Raw genomic sequence first — 25013 nt, 5'->3', positions numbered from 1 at the left:
ACATACCCACATTCTCATTAATACAGATTTGCATACTCATCTCACAGACCTGCCACTGTTTCGTGAGACAGCAAGAGTAATCACTTACTTAAAAATCTATTTAACAGAACTTCAGACAGAGGGCGTTAACGAATGAAATCCCAAAGCAGTCTGAAATCCTCCGTCTCTCACAAAGATGTTGAGGATTTCCTGTTGTTCCTGTATGCCTCTCATTTGACCTTGCTGCTGCTGCCTGCTGCCAAGGCCTAGCTTCTTCTACTCCACATAAATTAACCAATTTTGGTAGATATGTGAGATCTCCCTCATAAAGGTGTAGCCTCTACTAGGCTCTAACCCAGTATGTGAATATGCTGATAGTACTAATGAGGATGTGTACTAGTTCTGGGTTAAATGAGGCATTTGGGGACTGAATACAAAACACAAAAATGACTTAGATTATGATAACGTTAATCGCTGTCAGTTACAGGAGGTGTCCAATGATTTATCTCCATATCACAGCATAAACCTTTACTAACTGAGGACTAAACATTAAAATCCACAGGCTTTATATGCTTCAATAATGTTTCTTTAAACAAGTTTTAAAATTTTAAGAGGTTCATTTCATTTAGTTATAATCAGGTATCAAAATTATCGCCAGAAGTCAAAAGGAAACAAAACAGCAAACACTTCCAGATTATTTCCTTTTGTTTTTTGCTTAATCATATTCTCAACTACTATGTGCGAGCACCACTCCGGATGCTGGGGACAAGAGTGAACCAACAAAGACTTGTTCACATTTTTGGGAAAGACAAACGAGCAAAATAAATTCAGAGAGTGATTAAGTGGTGTGAAAATAATAAAATAGGGTTATGTGAGAACAGTTGGAGTATCAAGAGTTAAGGGAGCAAGTGGGGGCTGTTGGGATCTCCAGGATGAGCTTGGAGCATTGGAGGAACTCGAAACAAGATCAGTGTGGGCCTGGGTAGTGAGGGAGAGGAAAGTCGTGAGGGCAGAGGGTCAGGTCATGCTGGGGCTGGGCTAGGCTGTGAGGCCAAGAAGAAGTTTGATTTTTATTTAAAGTGCTAAGAAAATCAATGGGAGGTTAGAAACAAATATGATTTCTATTAAAACAAAACAAAAACTCCTTTTAATTCTATCTGGAAGACAGTCTGTGGTGGGAAAGAATGGGGGAGGAGGCCCAGTGAAAAAGCCTACACTAGCTTACAAGAACAGATGACAGGGGCTTGGATTAAGGAAGTGGCAGTGGAACCGGAGAAATGGACAGATCTGGGGCTACATTTTGAGTCAGAACCAAAGGCTTATGGACTAGACATAGTGGTGATGATTTCTAAGGCTCTGGTCTGTAGCAACTGTGTGTGGCAGAATCATGCAGAAGCCATGCAAAACAGAGTGGGGGAAATAGCACTCTAACTTTAGTGAGTGCACTAAGTAATACAAAACTATAGTTTTAATAATCAGTGTGGCCAATCTGCTTCTTTAGAAAGAAACAATTTAAAAACTTTCTGAAACTCATGATTCTGATCGCTATTATTTTTTAATTTTTAAACATTTTTTATTGTTGTTTAAGTACAGTTTTCTGCCTTTTCCCCCCACCCCTCCCCACCACCCCAGCCCTCCCTACCTCCTTCCCCTGTTTCCACCGCCCCTCTTGTTATTGCCCCCTCTTGTTATTGCCGATGTGTCCTTTATAGTTGTTCCTGAAAACCCTTCATCCTTTTCCCCCATTATCCCCTCCCCTCTCCCCTCTGGTCACTGTCAGCCTGTTCTCAATTTCCAATGTTTTTGGTTTATATTTTGCTTGCATGTTCGTTTTGTTGATTACGTTCCAGTTAAAGGTGAGATCATATGGTATTTGTCTTCCACCGCCTGGCTTATTTCACTTAGCATAATGCTTTCCAGTTTCATGCTATTACAGAGGGTAGGAGCTCCTTCTTCTTTCTGCTGCATAGAATTCCATTGTGTAAATGTACCATAGTTTTTTGATCCATTCATTTACTGAAGGGCATTTAGGTTGCTTCCAGCACTTGGCTATTGTAAATTGTGCTGCTATGAACATTAGGGAGCACAGGTTTTTTTGCTTGCTATTATTTTGATAGTCAAAAAAAATAGCACATTGACCTTTTGGTCATTTGACAGAAAAGAAACTGAAATAAAAAGGTATTAACCAAGAGCTATCTTACTGTCCTGGTAAACTCTGGACATGCTGTGAAGAGTGGTATTTCTATGACAAGCATGAAATGTTTCAATCATGACAGTAGTACTAGTTTTAGCAATATTGGCATTATTTCTGAACTTTAATGTCAAGTCCTTAATATTTCATTTCCTGACAACAAATACCAATGGTAGAAATATTCTTCTAGTAGCTATATACTTCAATTTTAAAATAACTTATTTTTCTAAAGCAGCATTTACCATAGTATATTACATATTAATAGATTTAATATGGAAAAATGGGTTCAGTAGTCAGGTAAAGTTGGAAAACACTGGTTTAATAAAAAAAAAAACAAACATTTATTGTCACAGAAACTGCCCATCAAATGTCACTAGGCCCATCCAGAATAGTCACTAGGGGACTCAACAGAAGCTCATGAAATGAGTTGTTGAGGCGAGAATGTGGCCAGAAGTAAGGAAAACCGAATGCAGAATCAGGGGCTCCCAGCACTGTTTCCAGAGACCAGGACAGGCCTGAGCCCACAGAAGAGGTTTGATGAGGCCTAACCACAGGAATGACAAACGACCAGGATGTGGAGGCAGATGTGTCATTTTAACAGGCCTCTCCAGCCGACACTGCCAAACCCTGGAGCATCGCTGACGCCACCAATGAGCTCTAAAGACGTTCACACAGGACCTATTTTAGGTCAGCGACTGTGCCTGCTGCCTCCAAGTCTAGGACACCAGGAGGATCTCTCTGGAATCTTGCAGCCATCCTTCTTGTTCTGGTCATCCTAATAAGTGGATGCAAAACTGGAGTGGTTGGGGACCTCCTGAATCTGTCTTGAAGAAGAATGAATCACTCACAATTATATTGGGAGATGCGATTCCTGAGTGTGCACATGTGCATGCAACACATATGTATACACACACACTCGAAGAGTTCTGCTGTCCCTTCGGAGTCGGAATTATTTATAAGTCATGTAATCAGATAAAAAAAGAGTAAAATCATCCCATGAGCTCTTTCAATGTCACATAAAATTCACATTTTAAATATGGAAGGACTTTAAAGAGTATCTAGTCAGACAGTCCCCAGGCTTTTAGATTTCATGAACCAGTAAAATTAAAAAAAAAAAAAATCTGAGTTCCAACACAGAATATCCATCTTTTTATCTCACTTAGCAAGACCAGTAAAACAAACAAACAAACAAACAAACAACCCATCCATTAGCATCAGCATTTCCAGGAATAATCTCAGAACTTAAAAACTAAGTCCAGCTTTCAGAAAAACTTACTGAACTACTGGCATTTGGTATGATCGATAACTTATTTTATAAAGAAATGCAGAGATGGAAATAAGTTTTCTGGGGTATATCTAACTTGAGGCAGAACCGAACTCCTCCTACCACACTGTATTTCTCTTCTTGCTCTCATGCCTAAATAATACCAGTGTTTCAAAGACACACTCTCCGATTTAAGAAAAACATTTGAAAGTGGGTCCAATAGTTAACCATATATCAGAAGAGCAGTGAGTGGGTGTGGGTAGGATGAATCAGGATAAAATTTACCAGTGGGAAGGAAGAGAAAATGAGCAACTGAGTATAAAAATTTTTCAAATACTTACCATTACACAACTACCCAAACTGAGGTGTTGCAGCTCTGAACAGAAGTTCAAAATGCTGAGCAGTGCTGTTTGCTGCCATCAGGGACCACATCAGAGACAAATATGGAATGTGAAACAAAGAGAAGAGGTCAATTAGACATTAAAGGCTGTCACTACTTCTCGCAAAATAGAGCTCAAAGCCTAGGTTACAGACACCATAAATGCCATTTAATGAGTCCCCAGGTGCTCCCACCATTGATTGGCTTGGAGTCAAGGTAATCATTACCAGTCTCCATGTAAGTCTTCTCCCTGGATATGGTTGTGCATGCCCTAAAAATACCTACACTCCCTATGACCTCTCATTTCATTTCCCAAAGGTAAGCAATTTGAAAGTCTGGTTAAGACTGAACAAGACAAGCTAAACAACCCCTCTTTTCAAAAAAAAAAAAAAAGAAAAGAAAAACCCGCAGTGGGCTGGTGACACTCTGAAGAACAGCGGCAGCTCTGACATTCACCAATCTGTTGCAGACTGATGGAACTGCCAATAGTCACCTGAAATCAGGATTGAGCTGGTGACTTTAATGTCAAAGGATTCTCTTGGCTGACAAGGATCCCAACAACCATTGAGCACCTGTCACTAGCAACATGCTGACGGAAACATATAACGTGCACTTTCATGTTCCTGCCATTTCAGACCATCTATCCTGCGCGAGGCAATGAAAACGGTCTCACCACTAAAGACAATAAAGAAATGCTAGACTGTGACATAATCCTGGTACCTAAAATACCTCTAAGTAGTCACAGCTTCATATGATGACATGTCTGCCATGAAAACATGTAAAAAAAAAGGCAAGACATTCAAATTTCTAATTATTTTGTCAATTAAGAAAAAAGCTACTCTAACTTTTCTTTCTAATTTGATGAGAGAAAAAGTCACACAAATACAGAAAACACAGAGTCCTAAGGAAAAGAAATAAGAAAAAAAAGAATTTCTTTCTATAAGTTTGAATTAAGTCATATCTAACAAAATTAAGATGATATTAAACAACTTATGTTTAATCTGTTCCAAGTGTTCAGAAACTGACAAATATCAATTGGGGAGGGGATGACAAATATGTCAATGACAATACAAAACATCTGTTCAAACTCAGGTAAGATTCTCATTAAGAAAATGAAGTAATGAAGTATTTGAGATAAAATAAACTTAAGGCAAAAATAATAGGCTCTAGAGAGATACTAAACTGAAGGCTGTTTCACTACTGGACATTTCTTTAAATTTAAGAAAGTTTATTTTGATTTTATGCTTAAGTTTTAATACAACTTATATACAAGGCAATCCCATGTAGCTCTCAAAATATTGACATTAGAAGAGATATAAGAAGATGAGTTAATTTCTAGATTCTCCATAATACTTAGCTATTTTAATTTACTAATAGAAAAATGACATGAGGTTTTCTTAATTAAAGTACAGCTCCTTACAAAGGTGTTTTGTAAGATTTTCCCATGAGCAAGACAGAAAACATATTAGAGAATTTTTAGAGAAGATTACACATATTCTTGTGGATAAGAAATTTTAAATTAACACACAAACATACATACAAAAGATCCTCAAATACACACAGGCTCATCATGGAACTTGTATGGTAATACGTTTTTAAATTACAGTGAAGAATCTCTAATATACAGACTGGTATATTGTTTAGTATAACGAACATCCGTTCTGCCTTCTTTGCCTATCTTTCTGTATTTGTGAATCCCTCCATCCATTCACATACCTCCTCAGAGGTAACCTCTTTCATGACTCAGTGTTTACAAACATGCCTGAAGTTTATGCAATCTTATTATATATTATGTGCCCTTAAACACCATATAATGTTGTCCTCCATGATTTATATATAAATGGTACTATTGTGCATATACTTCTGCATCTTCCTTAACATGTTTGTGAGGGGTTTCTCCACGTGGATACTCACAGCTTTAGTTCACTGACTTTTAACTGCTCTGTATTATTCCATTATGCAAGTATACTAAAGCACACGCTTTCACTCGATGAGTATTTGGTTTGCTTACAAGTTTTACAACAAAGAACGTTAGAATAAACATTCTTATAATGCATCCTGTCTTTCTCTAGAAGAATATTTATAGAACAGTATTTCTCTAGAACTCATACTAGAAGCAAAATTTCCAGGTGTTTATGTATGCTCTGATTTCATTAGATTTTCCAAAATAGCATTACTGAGTGATTATATCAACTGACACTCCACCACCTGTGTAGAACGTGCGGTCCCCACATTTTTGCCAACATACAGTCTTTTCATCCTTTTTATTATCTGCCTATCTGATGAGTATGGAATGTTATAATATGCATTAGTATAATTCCTACTGAGGTTGAAAATCTTTTTATATGGTATGGGCCACTCCTATTTCCTGTTCTGTAAATTGCTTAATCATATCCTTTGCTGAGTTTTTCATTAGGTTGTTTCTTCCTTCTTGACTTGTAGAAATTCTTTTTTTTGTGCTGAATACCAATCTGTGCCAGTTTCATGCATTACAAATATCTTCCCTAAATCTAATATTTGTTATTTTGCTTTGTTTATAGAATCTTCTGAGACATGAAATTTTAATTTTTAATACAGTCACATCAATCTTTCTGTGTATTCCATTGTCTTTTCTAAAAAGTCCCCCTCTACCCAAGGGAGAATATTATTTTATTATTTTTTATGACAACTTTAAAGTTTTTCTTTTTTGCACTTAGGTTTTAATCCAACTGAAATTGATTTTTATACATGGTACGATATCAAATTTCACGATTGTCTCCTTAGGAGTAACTACTTGTCCCAGTTCAATTTATTGAAGATTCTACTTTATCCGCTGATTTGTGATGCTTTCTGTCTTCTATCAAGTTCCCCTATATATGTGAGCCTACTTCTGAGTCACTTTGTTTCACTGCTCTATTGGCCTTTTTCTGCACTAATACTTCAGTCTTAATTATCGCAGCTTTTAATAAGTCTATAAATCTAGTAAGGAAAATACCCTTTCTTCATTCTTTAAAACTCTAATGTTTTTGGCCATTGGCTCTTTCATATTTTAGAATAACCTTAAAGATATTAGTTTACCTTTTAAAAAATAATACAAAATATTAGTTTTTCTTTCTCCCCCCATAATCATTATTTAATTTACTGGCACTTTTATCAATTTCTCTGTCATAATTGTTTTTATATCTCACACTTTCTTCCTGAATTTTTCTTCTTGTTGAAAATTAATTTTTAAAGATTTTTATTTATTTATTTTTAGAGAGAGGGGAAGGGAGAGACCAAGAGGGGAGAGAAACAGACGCCTCCTCTCACACGCCTCCAACTGGGGACCCGGCCTGCAACCCAGGCACATGCCCTGACTGGGCATTGAACCAGTGATGCTTTGCTTCGTGGGATGATGCCCAACTCGATGAACCAGGCTGGTCAGGGCAAAAAATATTCTTAACAGTTCTTTTAGCAAGGATCCATGAACGGTAAAATGTGAACAAACATTTATTGAGTAGTCATTAACATGTCGGCATTGCTGTAAATTCTTTATAAACATTAATCCTCACAACACCCTATTCATTCGCTTAATAAATATTTATTGAATGCCTACTGTGTGTTAGGCACTGTTTAGGCATCTGGACTATGTCAGTAAACACAGCAGAAAATAACCTACAAGGTAGATATGGTTATTCCATTTATAGATAAGGAATCTCTGTAACATACTTAGCCTTTATCTATCTCCTCAATCGTGAATAAAAGTTTATCCAGGCTTATCATTTTAGTCTTACAGTTTCTTTCCTTCATCATTTTGAAAGCATTACTCCATTACCTACCAGCCTCTATTATTTTGGTAAGAAGTCTATTGTCTAATTGTCCCTTCTGTAAGTAATGTCTTTTGTCTCTGATGGCTCTCCTTCCTGTATCACTTATATTCTTCAATTTCATCACAGTACGTCTAGATAAAAATTTACTTTCATTTATTCTCTTTGGTATCTTGAGTGAACATTTATTTGCCAACGTATTTTTCATGAACAATCAAGATTCTTAACAACTCTCTCTCCAACTATTGCTTCTCTATAATTTTTACATTTTTTTTCTTCTGAAACTCCTACTAAACGAATACTAGAATCTCCCAAGTATCAGTGCCTACAGTAGTTCAAAAAGTGTGTCCGCAAATTATTCCATACTCCTTCCTCCTAGACATGGAGCTTCATTCCTCCCTCTTCACGTATGGGCTGGACTTAGTGACTTCTAATAAACAGAACACAGTAGAAGTGATGGTATGTTAGGTTATTGTGATGGTTAATACTGCGTATCAACCTGACTAGGCCACAGGGTGGCCAGATATTCAGTCCAACATTATTATGGGTGTTTCTATGAGGGTGTTTTTGGATGAGATTAATATTTAATTGGTATACCAAGTAAAGCAGATTATCCTCTAATGAGAGTGGGCCTCATCCAATCAGTCAAAGACCGGAATAGAACAACACTGACTCTCCCCCAGGTAAGGGAGAATTCTCCCTGCCAGATGGCCCTTGAATTGGGACATCCACTTATTCCTGCTTTCAGACTCAAACTGAAATATTAGGTCTCCCTGGGTCTCAAGTCTGCAGACCTCTAGACCACAATTACACCATTGGCCCTCCTAAGTGTCCAGCTTTCTGATTCACTATATAGGACTGGCTAGCCTCCATAATCACATAAGCTAATTCCTTATGACTGCATACACATGCTTGCTCTTATTTCTGTTTTCCTGGAAAACTCTAATACAGTTATAAAAGGGCTGCGGCTCCTCTTGGGTTCCTCCCTCCCCCACTGCTTATTTGGGAAAAGCTAGCTGTCATGTCCTGAGGACTGTCAGGCAGGAGAGGCCCATGAAGAGAGAAACAAAGCCCTCTGGCCAACAGCTAAATAGAAACTCTGCCAATAGACCTGTGTGTGAATTGGAGGCTGAGCCTCAGGTGCAGTCCAGCACTAGATGACTGCAGACTCTGCAACCTTGGTGGAAACCCTGAGACAAAACTGCTCAGCCAAACTACTCCCCGATTCCAGACCTACAGACAGTGTGTGAGATCATGAACATAGGTTTTTTTTTAAGCCACTAACTTTGGGGTAATTGGTAGACAGCAACAGATAAATGAACAGAGAAACTACTTACAGCAGTGCCTGACATTCAAGGCTTTTACAAATTTAAGTACAAACCTTGGAGTTCTCTTTGAATTTAGCAGTTCTTTGTGTCTAATTTAGAACTGATCAACTTACTTTCTTAGTACTATGACTATCACTTATTTTTTAGATTTCTAATCAGTTCTTTTGCACAACTAAAACTTGCTGTTTTAGCCTATGGCCCATAATTTCTTATTTATTTTTTTAAATACTTTTCCTGTTCCGTTTTAAAAACATGCTTTCATTTACTTCTCACTCCAATCCCCTGCCTCAGTCTTTATTCTTCCATAAGGGTCTTGCAGACCACCCCATCCACAACCACGTCTTCTATGGAAAGTCAGCAGCCCCACTCCCCAGTGCTGTGGGGGACACTGCAGAGCCGGGAGGAGACTTGGCTCAATCATGCCCGTGAGGCACGGCCAATGCCAGGTACCTGTACAGTTTTTGGTGTATCTAATGAGGTGCAAATACCCTCCTTTTTCCATTTCCGCCCAACCCCTGGAGTGGCCTGGACAGCCATTTAAACACAGTCACCTAGCTCTAACTGACTACCCCATGCTGAGACATGATTCTTTTGAGATAGTCTGAAGTGAATTCCCTGTTGAACAGTTCTTCTAATTAAAAATGAGTAAGACAAAAAAACACTTACTGTCAAGAATACCATGTTGACCTATCTGGACTGTTCCTTATAGGAGTTATACCTATTGCTTATTGTCTATCTTAAAGATTATAACTTTAAAGCACAAACAACTCATTGTTGAATTAAGATTCTAATAGTTATATACTTAGAAAACATCTTGTGTAAGGGTAGGTGCATTCTGGAGAAATTTCAAGTCATAGAAGAATTCATGGCATACTATACTCATTCAGGCAAATCTTTTCCAGTAACTTAAACAGTCTGAACATTAAATTGGGAATTAAAAATTCATTTAATAACAGAGAGAACTATCATTTTTTCATTCCCAATTTTAAAAAGAACTATTGTAGGGCAAAAGAGATTTATGTTGAATGATATCACACATCTCTGCTAAATAAGAGGTGTGAGATTGAATGCTGAGACCAAGAAATGAGGGGATAGAGGTGACGACTAAAGAAAAATACAAGGCTGACCTTGGAAAAGATGCTGTGAGGTCTGTAACAAGGAGTCAAGCAGAGATAAATCAAAGGGTCGACAGGTAGCACGGAGGTGAGCAAGCACAAGTGAAGAGTTTCATGGCTCTGTCCAGCAAAGCTCAGGATGAGCCAGAGAGTGTGTGCATACCCAAGTTTAAAAACAACAATTAAATAAATAAATTTTAAAAACCCTACTCATCTGCAGACCAATTTGCATTCTCTCTAAATCCAGTTAAACAGTTTCCTCCTAGCATATCTTTAGAATATTCTTTCACTATGCTATTAGTATTCAGAATTAATGCTATTGATGCTAAAGCAAACAGGATAAACTAGTTAATTTCCAGATATAAAAGGGCTTAATTTTGTAGACCACACTCAATGGTTTGGAGCAGGGGTTGGCAAACTACTGCCCACAGGCCAAATGTAGTCACCAGCTGTTTTGTAAATAAACTTTTACTGGAACACAGTCACACTCATTCACCTACTTATTGTCTATGGTTATTTTCATGCTACAACACCAGGGCTGAGTAGTTACAACAGAGACTACACAGCCTACAAGGCCTAAAATATTTACCACTTTGCCCTTCACAGAAAAAGTTTGCCAATCCCTACTTAAAAGGACAATTCTATCGTAATGAGTACTTGTAGCACTTCTAGAACATATAAATGGACAGATTAAAACTACATTAAGTATTCTATGAAAAGGCATTTGGATATAAGGGTGAAAAATTTTAGACTCCCTTATTTCAGACTTAAGATATCTTTTAGGTCCCTAAGTCTAAAGATTCTGATGTGGTTAGTTCTCTAAAATTCATTCAAGAGAAGCATGAGAGTAGCTCTATAAAGTTAAAATTTAGAGAGTAAGTAATTTGTATAAGGCAAGGCAGCATTCATTTTCAAATGAGTTTGTAATTTTTAAACCAAGGCCAACCTTACTTAAATCACTGCAGAAAAGAAATTCACTAAGAAATGACTGATGGTGTTAATTTCTTCTACAGAATTATCAAAGCATACCCTAGGTGAGTACTGGCATCTGGTAGTGAAATGTATGTTCATAAGGAAAGCACTCTTTTGTATTCCACCTAAAGCCTACCCATTAACCCAGTTCATCAGCTTTAAAATCCAATGGATAACTATAAATTAAAGATAATTATTAGTGCCTCTACTTGTTATAAGGAAATTTATTAAGAGGTAAAGGAAGGCAGGAATTGAAATTTTCATTGACAGCCTTTTAAGAGATGCTACCCATAAAGTTCATAACCTCCCATCCCCCAGATTTCTAAAGGGCTAAGCAAAAATAGTTCATGAAATGATAACTGATATTTATTATAGTCACACATAACTTTTACATAGACCAGAGTATGGCTTAGTAGCTATATTATGTATATTTTATAATATCATCAGATAATATATAATCAATGTATGCAGTACTATGGTAACTATTCTATATTTATACTTGTTATAACTAGTTTAGAACTTTTACTCAAAGTCTGCTTATCTTAATTAAGGAATGCAACACTTAATTATAACACTCTTAGATAGGATTCCAAATCAGTATTCTCCACTTTAATACATGATTCCTAGAAAGCATATTAAAGGAACATATAACATATGTTATAAAAATATAGCATATATTTTTATATATTACACAGTAGCTAAAATATAGACTAGTGGCATCACTTGATAACAAACATGACACATTTCAAACACATCGGATCAATGTCTACATGTAACAAGATGGGTTGTATAAAAGTATATTCACTAACTGAAAATTCATAAATTTGCATAATGAGTACCACCAAATAAATCCTAAGAACACAAGCACTCAATTACTGGAATTTAAAATACACAGATATGTGTGTGAATCTCTTTCTCTAATTTTTTTTAGCCTCAGTGTTCCAATATCAATAAATTTGGATAAGGAAAATATAAAAGTTGAAGTATTTTGAGGACTATTTAAAGTACCTGAAACTAACTATATGTAGAAACAAACATCATTCTAGAATATTTCAATTCAATTACTTTACATAGCTTGCTATGAACCATCCACAACAAATTGTTCCTTCATATACAGTGTACTTATGCAATGTGGTACAGGTTGTAACTGACACATAATCACAACCTGAAAATAATATTGTTGCCCTGGCTGGTGTGGCTCAGTGGATTGAGCAGTAGCCTGTGAACCAAATGGTCTCTGGTTCAATCCCCAGTCAGGGCACATGCCTGGGTTGTAGGCCAGGTCACCAGTGGGAGGTGTGCAAGAGGCAACCACACCTTGATGTTTCTCGTTTCTCTCTCTCCCATCCATCCCCTCTATCTAAAAATAAACAAATAAAATGTTTTTTTTTTTTAGAAAGAATATTGCCTTTTACAGGTTAAACTTTAAGATCAACATTGTGGTAGAAATGTTAGAATTCTGATTAATCTCCAAAAAGAAACAGTAAAAGACCATATATGACATAATAAAGCTCTTACACATGCCTTCGAGCGGGGAAAAAGGAAACTTCTTAAAGTTATAGACTCAGATATTGGCTCTATAGTATGGGACTCAGTATCAGGTTCAAATTATTTGTTAAATTCCAGAAACCCATATGTATAATAGACAAAAATCTAAGACTAAATCATATACATCTTCCTTACCATATAGTCTTATTGCAGAACCTATTTTTACCATTGTGGTGGATTTCTCCCATAACAATAAAGAAGAATAGCATCTTTGCTCACAGATAACTAAAGTGATTGATTTCTATAGCAACCCATAATGAACGATGGCAGAGATATACTACTAAAAAGTCGTGGCAGTTCGCATACTAGCTGGACTTGGCCGTAGCCTTCCAGACTATATAAAGAAAGAATGCTTCAACCAGAGGAGTAAGGCTCAGAGACGACCCTGGAAACATGCAAGAGGAATTTCAGGCAGCTGCTTGCTGATGCTGTTCATCTAAATGATGCGCAGCTAAGAGAGTACACTGGTCTAAAAACTTTATCTATCTTCTCCCAAAAGTACTTCTTTTCTTCCCAATATGGTGTCAACCTGTTATGTGCTGATGCCCTTAAGCGTTTGTCACACAGTTCCCAGTGTTCTCATTCTAAACTCACCAAATAAGTCATACTACTACAATGTGGTTTCCCAGTTGACATGCCAAGTGAGAGGATATCGTGATCAGCTCTCTGTCGTTTCCAACTAGATTGCTTTTTAAAAAGATTTTAAAAATTGTTATTCTATTATAGTTGTCCTAATTTTTCTCCCTTTGTCCTCTAGTGCTCATCCCTCCCTCCCACTCCTACAGTCAATTCCCACATCGTTGTTCACATCCATGGGTCATACATGTTTTCACATTTATCCAAGTAGATTTCTTATAATCTGGTTTACTGGTCACTGTTATGAATGTGGTTGCTAATGAGTCTGACCCCCCCCACCGAAGCTGCCCCCCTGCCCCCACTACACTGACAAGTCAGACTTCTGACCCTGAAAGAACCACAGTCCACTCCTTAGATGACATTCGCCCAGCCCCATCGAAAGCCTCATACTCCGATCAGAACTTCTACAAAGCCAATCGGGATAAAGAGAAGTACAGATATATTCTTGCCTAGAGACAGAGAGTTTTTAAAAGTTTGTTCATTTTAGTATATGATAATTAGAAACTTGAAGACAAATTCTTAAAGTCTTAACTCTTGGTTTTGTTGAAGAACAAAATAATATCCTTTGGTTTTATATGTTACCTAGATAATCTGAATATACTGCATTTTAGGTGACAGTTAGCTAATGACGGCCTGTATGAGTCAATTTAGGTGACCACAGTGGGTTGTTCCTATTCCAATTTCTCCTCATGGTCTTGGTTAGTTGTCAGAAATGGCTCTGCTAAGTGCAAGTCCACCCCTTTCATTTGCCATACAGTTTGATACTACGGTCTGAGCTTGTTAGCTACACCGCTCTATCAAAAGGAAGGCCATCCCTGCTTTTACTTACCAATATACAATGATGTGTCCTTCAAATCAAGTAAGAATGCAGCTAAGAAGACCACTTTACCTATGTATCAGAAAGCAAATTCATGGCACTAAATAAAATCATACTGTTTTCAAAAGGCAGTTTATGTATCATTTGTAGGACCAGATGCTTTTCATCAGCAGACAGGGTGGTATGCATTTTTACTTTTACTTCCATTCTGCCAAATAAACTGGTACAGAAAAAAGAAAGTAGGAGAGTGCTGATATGCAACTGAAGTAAAGATCAACTACTTTTGCCGTTTTCTGGTTCCTGAAGATGAAGGCAGCAGGGTCCCTGAAACTGCCCGCCCAGCCCAGCAGGCCGAGTAAACAGCTGCCGAACCACACTTACGGATTACTGTCATACACTAGTCCCCGACAATACCTATAATCAGTTTTTTCACTTCTTCAGATTCTTTCAATTTATGCTCTATCATTCTTGAAGTGAGGCAATCAAAACTGGATGCAGGTGTTCCATTTATAACTCCAACTTTTAAAAACCACTCTTGGTTTTCTTGCCTGCTGCTAAGCAACAGAATGACATTCTTACTGAGCTACCTGTCATGCCCCATCTCACCCCTACACCAAATACATTTCTTTTCCAAACAAAGAAAAGGTAAATAGGCTCGAATGTCTAACACTAATCCATGCTGTTTTAGTAAAAGCACAGGACTTCGCTTAAAGATACTTTTTATGCGGTGTGTTAAAAAGTTATCCTTATGCCATCCTTTACAAATTGCAAGAGGGGAAACCCCACAAAAAACCTGGAATTATCTTCTTGAGGGTGGGACCCTTGTAGTACAGGCTTCCCCTGCTAGCCGAGTGTTCTAGGAACCCATCTGTACCAGTGTACAAGCTGGTTTTGTTGTGAGGGGCTATGCTTGGCTTCACTGAATTTTTTTTTGAAGTCTCTTTCAATGCACTTGCCCATTTCATGATGGGTGATTTACAAGTGCACCTGCCCACACCTCTCTGGACGTTCAGAAATGACCCTGTGCCACCCTCCCTATTCACCTGATCTTGCCCCAGGCAACTTTTTGCTTTGTTTTGTTTCCCGGGATGAAACAAGTCCTCAAAAGAAAACAGTTTGCCACTGTGGAAGAGATGAAATAAAAAAACAGCAGAAGCACTAAAAAGCATCAAAACTGACAAGTTCAAAAACTGTTTTGAGCAGTGGGAAAAACATCTGAATGGGTATATTGAATCAAATGGAGAGTACTTTGAAGGTGAATGAAGTTTACACAAGTAGGAAAATACACACTTTTTTATAAATAAATTCATTTTTGGAGAGCCCTCCCCTTGTATGACTTGCCTGCTCTGCTAGAACAAAGCACCACAGGCTAGGTGGATTAAATGATAGAAATTAACTTTTTCTTAATTTTGGAGCCTAGAAGTCTGAGAGATCAAGGTGTCCATACGGTTAGTTTCTTCTAAGTCGTCACTTTGCTTGAAGCTGGCCGTCTTCTTCCAGTCTTCTGACATGGTTTTCCCACTGCTTGTGCTACGTCCTAATCTCTTCTTATTAAAGACAACAGGGATTTGGGAGTAGGGTCCACCCCAATGACCTCACTTACTACTAAACACCTCTTTAAAGACTCCCTCTCCAATACATCATGAGGTAGTAGGAGTTAAAACTTCAACTCCTGAAGTTTGGGGTGGCACAACTGAGCCGATAGCACAAGTATTTAGGAGTATTGTGCAGACATGTGCCCCTATTGGGGTAAAGGAGAATTGTAACTTCTACTTATTTTCAAATGGTTCAGAAGGGGAAATGCATATAGTAGGGGAATTTACTATTTATGCAACTTTTTGCATAAAACTTTTTTTTTTTACTTTTAAGTCAAATTATTTCAAAATAAAAGTTTTTCTTTTAAGTACTTAAAAGTCTACTTAATGAATTTTTTACAGCACTCCTCTCATGAAAACACATCATTACGTGTGGCTGAAGAAGTGCTTGCAATCAACGTTTATCATATCTAACAAGAATCCTATGAATAGAGAAGACCAAAGGAATGGAAACAAAGATCTTCCAATCATTATATACTGAACACCTATCTAACTCTACTATAATTACTTCCTTGTCACAGACAGAAGAAGAAACTAAGTACAATTAAAACGTTTTTTTTCCTGTCTGTTCTAAGTTCTCATCTTTTGCCTGAAGTTACCTACACAACCTGAAAAGATTCCCCAAATTCAGTACAAACTACCCAATTTACCAATCCATTTCATGAATTATCCATAAATCATGCAGTAAGCATGGCAAAAATCTCAACCCGAGGGTCATTTCCTCTCAGAAGGTTTCCCAACAGGAACCACTGTCCACACAAGTACAAACACATGACACTGGCAGCAGGCACTGGGCTTCTCGTAAAGACCGTCAGGTGGTAGCTTGTCTCTCTTCATTGTGGTGGTAGCTTCTTCTTTCCTAGGCTCATATTCACTGCTCTCAGTCTACTGAAAGTCAACAAGTGTACACCACTAAATCTGCAAACAGCTTACACAGCCACTATATAGTGTTTACATTGATGTTATTAGACAGTTGTTATTTCTTTAACAAAGCGATTTTTCATCTCAATCTTAAATACATCTGAAGAAAGAAAAAGATCTCATGAAACAAATTTAACTACATTTCACTATTTATTACGGTTAAAAATTCTGAATAAATACAGTTCAAATATTTTCTTAACAAGAGTTTCAAGTTGCTGATCAACCCACCCACGTGCCTAGTAGATGTCGTTATTTGGTAGAAAGACAAACTTATGCTAACTTATCTAGTAATGAAAAAATGAAGTGATAAAAGACAGCTATTGTTCATTCATTCAATACAAGTTTTCTAAGTATCTACTATATACCATGGTGAATAATACTATGGTGAATACCAGACACTGTTCTATGTACTGGCTGTGAAGAAGTAAACAATCAAACGTGGTCCCTCCCAGTATGGAATTTAAAATTTAGGAATGAACACTCCTTTCACCAGAAATAAATCTTAAGAGTGAAAAGAGATAATGAAACTTAATCTGTCGTAGCACTTGATAGAAAAAATAATATTTAGGAAGATCCATAAGAATATTTCATGGAGGTAGGGCTAATGGTGTAGAAATATACTGAGTAAATCTATACTATCACTTCACATTTACACAAATCCATTTAATTTACAGTTTGTTTGTTTTTTACACATGTGACCTAATTTGGACTTCTCAATAGCTTATGTAGTAGGGTAAGATTTTTTTTAACAGATTAAAAAAAATACAACTTAGTGTAAGTGACTTATCCAAGCACATAAATCTTTCACATGAGAAAGCCAAGATAAGGACAGAGTTTTATGACTTGGGACTTTATTACAGACTAAATAACAAATATCTCCCCAGGTTTTAAATGATCACATAATGTATGAATCAGACATATACCCAAATCTCGATGCTAAGTAGTTTAATAATAGCTAAAGTCTCAACAAGACCCTAGTGCTGCTTTCTCTCACTGTGGAATGCTAGCCATAGTATTAGCCAAAACAGGGGAGCTGGGGCAGAAAAATCCTAATGATAGAGGCCACCACAAAATGTTGGACTCAAAAATTGGTGACAATGACACCTAGGACTTATGTTAATGTTGCTTTCATTTTACTTTACTACCAAAGCAGCAATCAAGCAGTACAAAGGATATGCACCGGGATACACCCCCAGTTCTCAACAAGGCTACACATGAGGTTAAGTGCTTCAATGCAGCAGCCATGTTGGTGAAATCTATCAGGCAGAGAGAAGGCCAGTCCCTGGGCCCACTGCCTGTTTCACCACTGGCTCATAAAGAAGCTACATCAGCACGCCAGGTCCTATCTACCAGCATATAAGGCAATTCTCACCCCACTACTATAGGTTAATTCATATTGGGTAATCAGACCTTCAACATGCCTGGACATTCCTAACCACTTAAGAATACTCCACCTAGACATCAACAACACATTACTTTCAGACCAATAAAAACATGGGCTAACATTATTTTTATGCTGGCAATCACAGACAATAGTCTCATTTTACAAATAAACAGCCTAGGAATTTGAGACACGATGTGACTTAGCCTAGATTACTAAGCTTGTTACTGGTAGGGTCATAAGTATAATCAAAATCTTTCCATCATACCAGGTCACTAGTTAAACTCTAGGTAAACATTCTACCCCCAAACAAGGAATGCTGCATTAAACAGCAGCTCTCCTACTCACATAATTTCAGGTTTCCATAGATCAGAGAAAAAGCAATGTCTAGAAAAAGGTATCTACTCTAATCTACCAATTTAAAAAAAGCTATACACCCAGGTGGTTTTATAGGTAAATTTTATCTAACAGATAATTTCCATTTCTTCAAGTTATTCCAGATCAGAGGAGAAGATGGGAGTTTCACGAATCATTTTGCTATGCTGACACCATCCTAACCCTATACCTAGTAAGACGGCAGGAAAAGGAACACTGCAGTTCAATCTCACTTAAAGAAGCAGATGCAAAAGTATTTAAAGAATATTTCCTACTAACCCAGCACTGTTGTAGACAAATCGTTTAACCCTCACACAACTCTCTGAGATGCATACTAGTTTTACTTCCTTTATATACGTAATAAAGGGAAAGCTGAAGCACATGGGGTCAAGAAACTTCTGCAAGGTAGTATGATGAGAAAACACACAACTAGACTCTAAACCCAAGGAGTCTGACTCCTAAACGTTAGGAAATTAACCTGGCTGTGTATTAAATTAAAACTATGTAGAGATTACTCCAGGAAAGCAAAGACTGTTCAACACAGACCATTACACTAATAAATAAAAGAAGAAAAAAGATGAGTGTTAATAGAGGCTTTAAAAATATAAAATATACATTTTTGATAAAATATTCCTTATCAAACAAGAATGATAAAGACTATTTATCAGAAAACACCATCAAACAACAAATAAAATTAGGAAGGTACATGAGGAATTGTCTGTTTAGCTGACTATTGAGTCCCAGGGCCTAGTAGTGCTGGCACAAAATACGTACTAAATACTTTTTGTATGATTATAAAAAACATAAAACATTGAGGATATCCCCTTATATTATAAACAAGGCTGGTGTGCCCCTGGCTGGTGTGGCTCAGTTGGTTGGAGCATCGTCCCACAAACCAAAATGTTGCCAGTTCAATTCCTGGCCAGGGCACATGCCTGGGTTGCTGGTTCAGTCCCTAGCCGGGGTGTGTATGAGGCAACCAATCAGTGTTCCTCTCTTATACAGATGTTTTTCTCCCTCTCTTTCTCCCTCCCTTCCCTTCTCTCTAAAATCAAAAAGAAAAAATACAAAAGAAAGAAAGAAAAGAAATTACACTGGCATACCTGTTGTGTCTCTATTATTCCACATATTTATTAAGTTCTATCTAATGTAGTATTGTAGTAATGCTTTAAGTATTGGAAAAGAAAGAAAAAGTTTATTTCCAGATTATATAACTCTATCATAAGAAAATCCAAAAGACTAAAAAGTTATTACAACAGTTATAGGCATGTTGTAAGGTGAGCACATATAATATATACAGAAACCAAATTTTCCTTTATGCTAATAATAACAAACTAAAATTAAATAGAAGAGAACATAGTATCTGAGACTATAAAAGGCAAGAAATAAATTTAACCAGAAAGGTATAAACCTTAGGTGAAGAAAACTATAACATCTTCTTGGACATAAAACAAGCACCTACATGAACAGATGAGAAGCCTTATTAAAGAACAAAATGAAATATAGTGAATGTACTTTTAATAAAATCCTTTGTGAAAGATATATCTGGGATAATATACAGGGATTTATGGGGGAAAAAGTTGAAAAGACTAGAGACTTCCCTGTCACATGGTAAAACACACTACAAAACTGCCACGATAATATCAGTCTTACTACTGTTTTTAGCAGCTACTACTTCTTGAGAGTTTACTATGTTCTAGGTGCCCTCCAAGCACCAAGCACTTCGTGCATAACTGAATTCCTACAATGATGATATGAAATCTGTATTTTTATTATCTCTATTTTAGAGATGAGGAAACTGAAATACTGAGAGGTTGAATACCTTGATTAAGGTAAATATTTATTGGCTAATCTTTACCAAGTCCATTCTAGATGCTGGAAACTTGGCAATAAAAAAGACAGACAAGGCCTTCCTGAAGCTTATCTCCCACGTAAGGAGAGAGATAACAGCAAGAAAACAAATAATTTGGTATTTGTCTTTCAACACCTGGCCTATTTCACTCAGCATAATACTTTCCAGTTCCATCCATGTTGTTGCAAAGGGTAGTAGCTCCTTCTTTCTCTCTCCTGCATAGAATTCCATTGTGTATATGTACCACAATTTTTTGATCCATTCATTTACTGACGGATACCTAGGTTGCTTCCAACTCTTGGCTGTTGTAAATTGTGCTGCTATGAACACTGTGGTGCATAGGTTCTTTGAAATTGATATTTTAGGATTCTTAGGATATAATCCTAGCAGTGGAATTGCTGGGTCAAAAGGCAGGTCAATTTTTATTTTTCTGAGAAAATTCCATACTGTTTTCCATAATGGTTGTACCAGTCTGCAATCCCACCAACAGTGAACTAAAGTCCCCTTTTCCCCACAACCTCTCCAACATTTGTTGTTTGTTGCTTTGTTTATGATAGCCATCCTGACCAGTGTAAAGTGGTATCTCATTGTTTTAATTTGCATCTCTCTGATAGCTAACGATATTGAGCATCTCTTCATGTGTCTCTGGATATTCTGTATGTCCTCCTTGGAGAAGTGTCTGTTCAAGTCCTTTTCCCATTTTTTAATTGGGTTAGTTGTCTTCTTAGAGTGGAGTCGTGTAAGTTCTCACCTTTAATAGGAAGCTAAACAACAAAACAAACAAGCAAGCAGAATAAAAACAAAGACACTGATATAGAGAACAAGGGGACAGTGACCAGAGGGGAGAGGGAAGGGAATTTAAGGGGAAAAAAAGGGGGGAGGGATTTGGAGAAACAAGTATGAAGGACACAGGGACAAGAACTAAGGGGGGTGGAAATGGGAGGGAGGTGGGGAGCATGGGGTGGGGTGGGCTGGGATGGGAGAAATAGAAAACTGTACTTGAAAAATAACAATAAAATTAAAAACAAAACAAAACAAAAAAGAAAACATAATTTTAGAGTGATAAAAATACTGAAAAGAAAGTAAACTGGGAGACATGAAAGAAAACTAGAAGTTTGTTTATCAATGTCTAAGAAGCCAACTCTGAAAAAGAAAATTAAGTTGAACATCAGGCTAAGGAGGAGGCAACCATGTAATCAGGCTGGGAGAATACTGCAGACAGACAGAAGAGAAAAAGCCATGAGCTGGGACCAGATCAGAATGTTCCAGGAACAGAAAGAAGGCCAACATGCCCGGAGTGCAGGAAGCAGGTATAGGAGAATAAGTAGGAGTTTACCACAGGGGCCCAGGCACATACTCTGACCCGGCAACACCACTTACAGGACTCCCTCCCGCAGCAACGACGGCATGTACATGTAAAATTCTGTGGTAGTGGGGAGGGCTAGGATGGTGGGGAGGTGTGCGTGGGGGGGGGACACAGATATCTGTATTTGCACAATAATAAATAAATAAAAGAACAAAAATGACTTGGAAAGGAGAAAAAAATTGTGGTAGTTTGTAAAAGAAAAATGGCTGAAAAAACCTAAACGTTGATCTTTTGGAGAATGGCTGAGTAGATTATCAAAAAACATATATTACCCATTTAATGGAAAGAGTCAGGTGGTATATGTAATGACCTCGAAAGACGTCATACAAATATGTGAAAAAGCCCGTAGATCAATATATATGATATAATCCCATCTTTCTTAAATGAGACTCTACAGAATAAGAAATTCTAAATCTGGTCCTGAAAAAATCCCACTCTGCTTCCTCCTACTCCCAGCAGAAGTCCTCCTGCATGCCACGCTCCTACCCCTTCCTCTAATTCACTGCCTGCCAGCACTGCTGCTCACTTTGGCCCATTGCTTATTTACTTACCTGAAACCATGAAGAGCATTACAAAATTTTTAAGAGCACAGAGAACATCTTATAACTAAAAACAAGAAGACTCTAAACAGTTTTGAAATGACTGAATCAGTTCTGATGATTTTTGAATAGCCAGGGGGCACCACAAACTTAATCTATTTAAAAACCAGAAATCACATTATTATAAGCAACTAAATATTCAGCTGACTATATGTATATATGTAAATATGTAAAAAAGGTATTCCTACCCAGCAAATACGTAAATGAGTTATTCCTACCTCTACTTTCGTTCGATAGAGAACAAGCCGTTTAAGGCCACATAACTTGGCAATGTGGTTGAAAGCTTGAGGTGGCAGTTTATCACAGGATGACAGATTTAATTCCTGTAGATTTGGACATGTCTCTGAAATAATCTCCAAGCAAGTTTCATTTAGAAAGTGGCTGCAAGATAACTCAAGGCGCACCAGTTCGGATCCACAACCCTTCAGAAACCTGGAAAAATAACAATCAAGTTAGGTTTTTCCTGTGGATTTTGTAGAACTAGAAGTATTTTTTTTGCAAGTACTTTTGGAATTATATCAACTCTAAGCAGACAGCTTCAGAAGAATGGATTTCTATTAGGGAAAATGTCAAACTTGCTTCACTTAAATACTCACTACATGCTGAAAATAGGCACAGTTAAGCTAAAAGAAATCAACTCAAAAAGATAAAATGAACTCACATCACAAAAAAGGTCAGATAAGTGGAAAATTAAGAAAGCAGAGCCTATGTGTCTCCAATGTACATGAAATTCCCATCTAAGTTCGTAGAGCCAAAAACAAAACTCCAAAAACAAAACTCTAAACTCTGGGAAGACATTACACGCCTAATCAGTACCTATTCAATACAGGTTCATTTACTTTGCACGTGGTATATAAAGAGACAGCTCTAATTAAATGACCTCAAAGCAAATCAAACTAGCCTCATCTCAACTCAGTGTTTTCTGGGTTGGCTTAACTGTACTGTTGTGATATGTTCCTTGTACAACTGTTACTATTAAGCAGTTAGACTGATGCTGAAATTACTACAAGATATTGCATTACATAAAATACAGAGAAATAATTCAATGTGGAGGACATAAAATTCCTTTTCAGAATAAAAACAACAATAACCTAGTTACATTAAAGATGGGGGAAAACAGTTCTGTCCAAAATCATCATCTGAAAATAATATAAAAGTAAATGTGAGTCTAGGAGTATTTGAATCTATGAAACTATCAACTGAGCAAACTGGACCTTAAACAAGTGTACCAACCATCCCTGTCCAGGTCTTTTGACATTCTCTTGACCACCTCAGGGTCACATCAGTAACACACTTTTAGTTTATGGCATGTCTTTTTCCTAAATGATTTAATTAGCTTACAAATATAATGGAGTATAGGGTGGGAGGCCCCAGGGCCCCCTAAAGAGGGGATCTGTAATGAGGTCCAGAACTTGGGGTGTCCCGGAATATAGGACATTACCCATAGGCCTAGGCGACTGGGGGAAGGGAGACTCAGAGCAAGGCCATTGGGCGTTATTTTGTATATCATCAACAAGATAGCTCCCAGCCTGAGTGGAGACAGAAAGGGATGCTAACTTTGACCCATGATGTAACTGGTAGCCTACAGCACCTGCATGAGAGCTTGAAGACAGTTGTTCCATGCCAGGGGCCACTCCCATATGGCAGCCCAGAAAGGCTGAAAATACGGGAGTGCTGGCAGGTGCAGCCGACTGAGGGAGGAGCAGGAAATGGGGTTACAGAGGAAGTTCTAGGCTGGGATTTAAAGTAAATGCAGGCCACCACAAAGGACAGGAGAGACAACGCAGGACTAGGGACGGACACAATGCAGGCAACAATGGAGGGCAATGGAAGACCAAGCATGAAAAAAAGGGGTGACTCTAGCTGGTGGGCCATGAGGAAGTGCCATATGGTTTTAGATTAAAACTGGAGATCATGGTGGTGACACAGCTGATGGTTCTGGGGACTGCAGGAGACCAACCCAGCTGAGCATGGATTACTGGGAGGAACGGGAAGTCTAGCCAAGCTACGGACTTCTATTTCTTTTGAGATACAGTACCCCTGACTGGGCTGGTTGGGCAAGGAGATAAGGCAGGACTGTGTGTGTTTGTGAGCATTTTAAAGGAACTTTGGGATTTTAACAGGGACATTCTGCCATTACTCAAAACCTGTATAACTTTTGAATAAATAGTTTCTATCCTTTTTACCAAACTCCAGCACTGAGAACCACAATTCCTAACACACGGTAGCAAGCAAAGAACCAAATGACAGAGAGACCCCAGGGGAGGGGGTTGTTTCAATAACAGTATCTGGGCTCTTTCCCAACAGTCCATATCAGTAACAGTACCCGCAATGTGGGGCGCCAAAAAACTGTTACAGAATGGACCCATCTGGGAGAGCTCTGTTACCCAAAGGACACAAACCTAAAACCAAAAGACTCCGGGGGAGGGGGTTTGTTTCGGTAACAGTATCTGGGTTCCCCCAATGGGTTCATTCTATAACACAAATACACATACAAAATAAAATTAACTGAACCAATCACTTAAGCAAATAAAGACGTAACACTGGCTTTGTAAGTCCAAAGTTGGCTTTCTTGCCCTGTTCCACTACTTTCTAGCATATAACCTTGGAAAAGGCACTTACTTAAGCCTCTGCATTTCCTTGGTTGTAAAAGGCAGACTAGAATTATGTAACAGTGCTCAACACACTACCTCATTGTTTTGAACATCAAACAATATGTGAAAGCAGTTTCAAAAGATCAAAGCACACCAGAAACACTAAAATAAAAGTTAAGTCTTGGCCAACTCACATTCAAACAAAAAGTACAGATGCTACAAACTTATTTTAAATAGACAAATAACTCTGTAGCACACACATCTGATTTACACTTGAACACCCATATATTCTTAATCTATTGCAAAATGTGTCTGC

At 37.7% G+C, this 25013-nt stretch overlaps 1 protein-coding gene across 4 annotated transcripts in view; it reads right to left on the bottom strand.

Moving 5' to 3' along the window:
* The window catches only part of FBXL4 (F-box and leucine rich repeat protein 4), a 68715-nt gene that overhangs the window by 6122 nt on the left and 37580 nt on the right, over window positions 1-25013 (bottom strand). For all 4 annotated transcript variants that reach the window (XM_037145483.2, XM_037145484.2, XM_053664837.1 and 1 more), the window contains exons 6-7: window positions 22322-22535; window positions 3776-3847 (exon numbers count right to left, since the gene is read on the bottom strand). In XM_037145483.2, coding sequence (XP_037001378.2) covers window positions 3776-3847; window positions 22322-22535 — 286 coding nt within the window. The remainder of the gene's footprint in view (window positions 1-3775; window positions 3848-22321; window positions 22536-25013) is intronic.

Source organism: Artibeus jamaicensis, unplaced genomic scaffold (assembly GCF_021234435.1).
Source record: "Artibeus jamaicensis isolate MK-2021 breed Jamaican fruit bat unplaced genomic scaffold, CSHL_Jam_final contig_387, whole genome shotgun sequence".
NCBI classification, from domain to species: Eukaryota; Metazoa; Chordata; class Mammalia; order Chiroptera; family Phyllostomidae; genus Artibeus; species Artibeus jamaicensis.
Note: the sequence above shows the minus strand (reverse complement) of the source record. Positions and strands in the feature narration are given on the sequence as shown.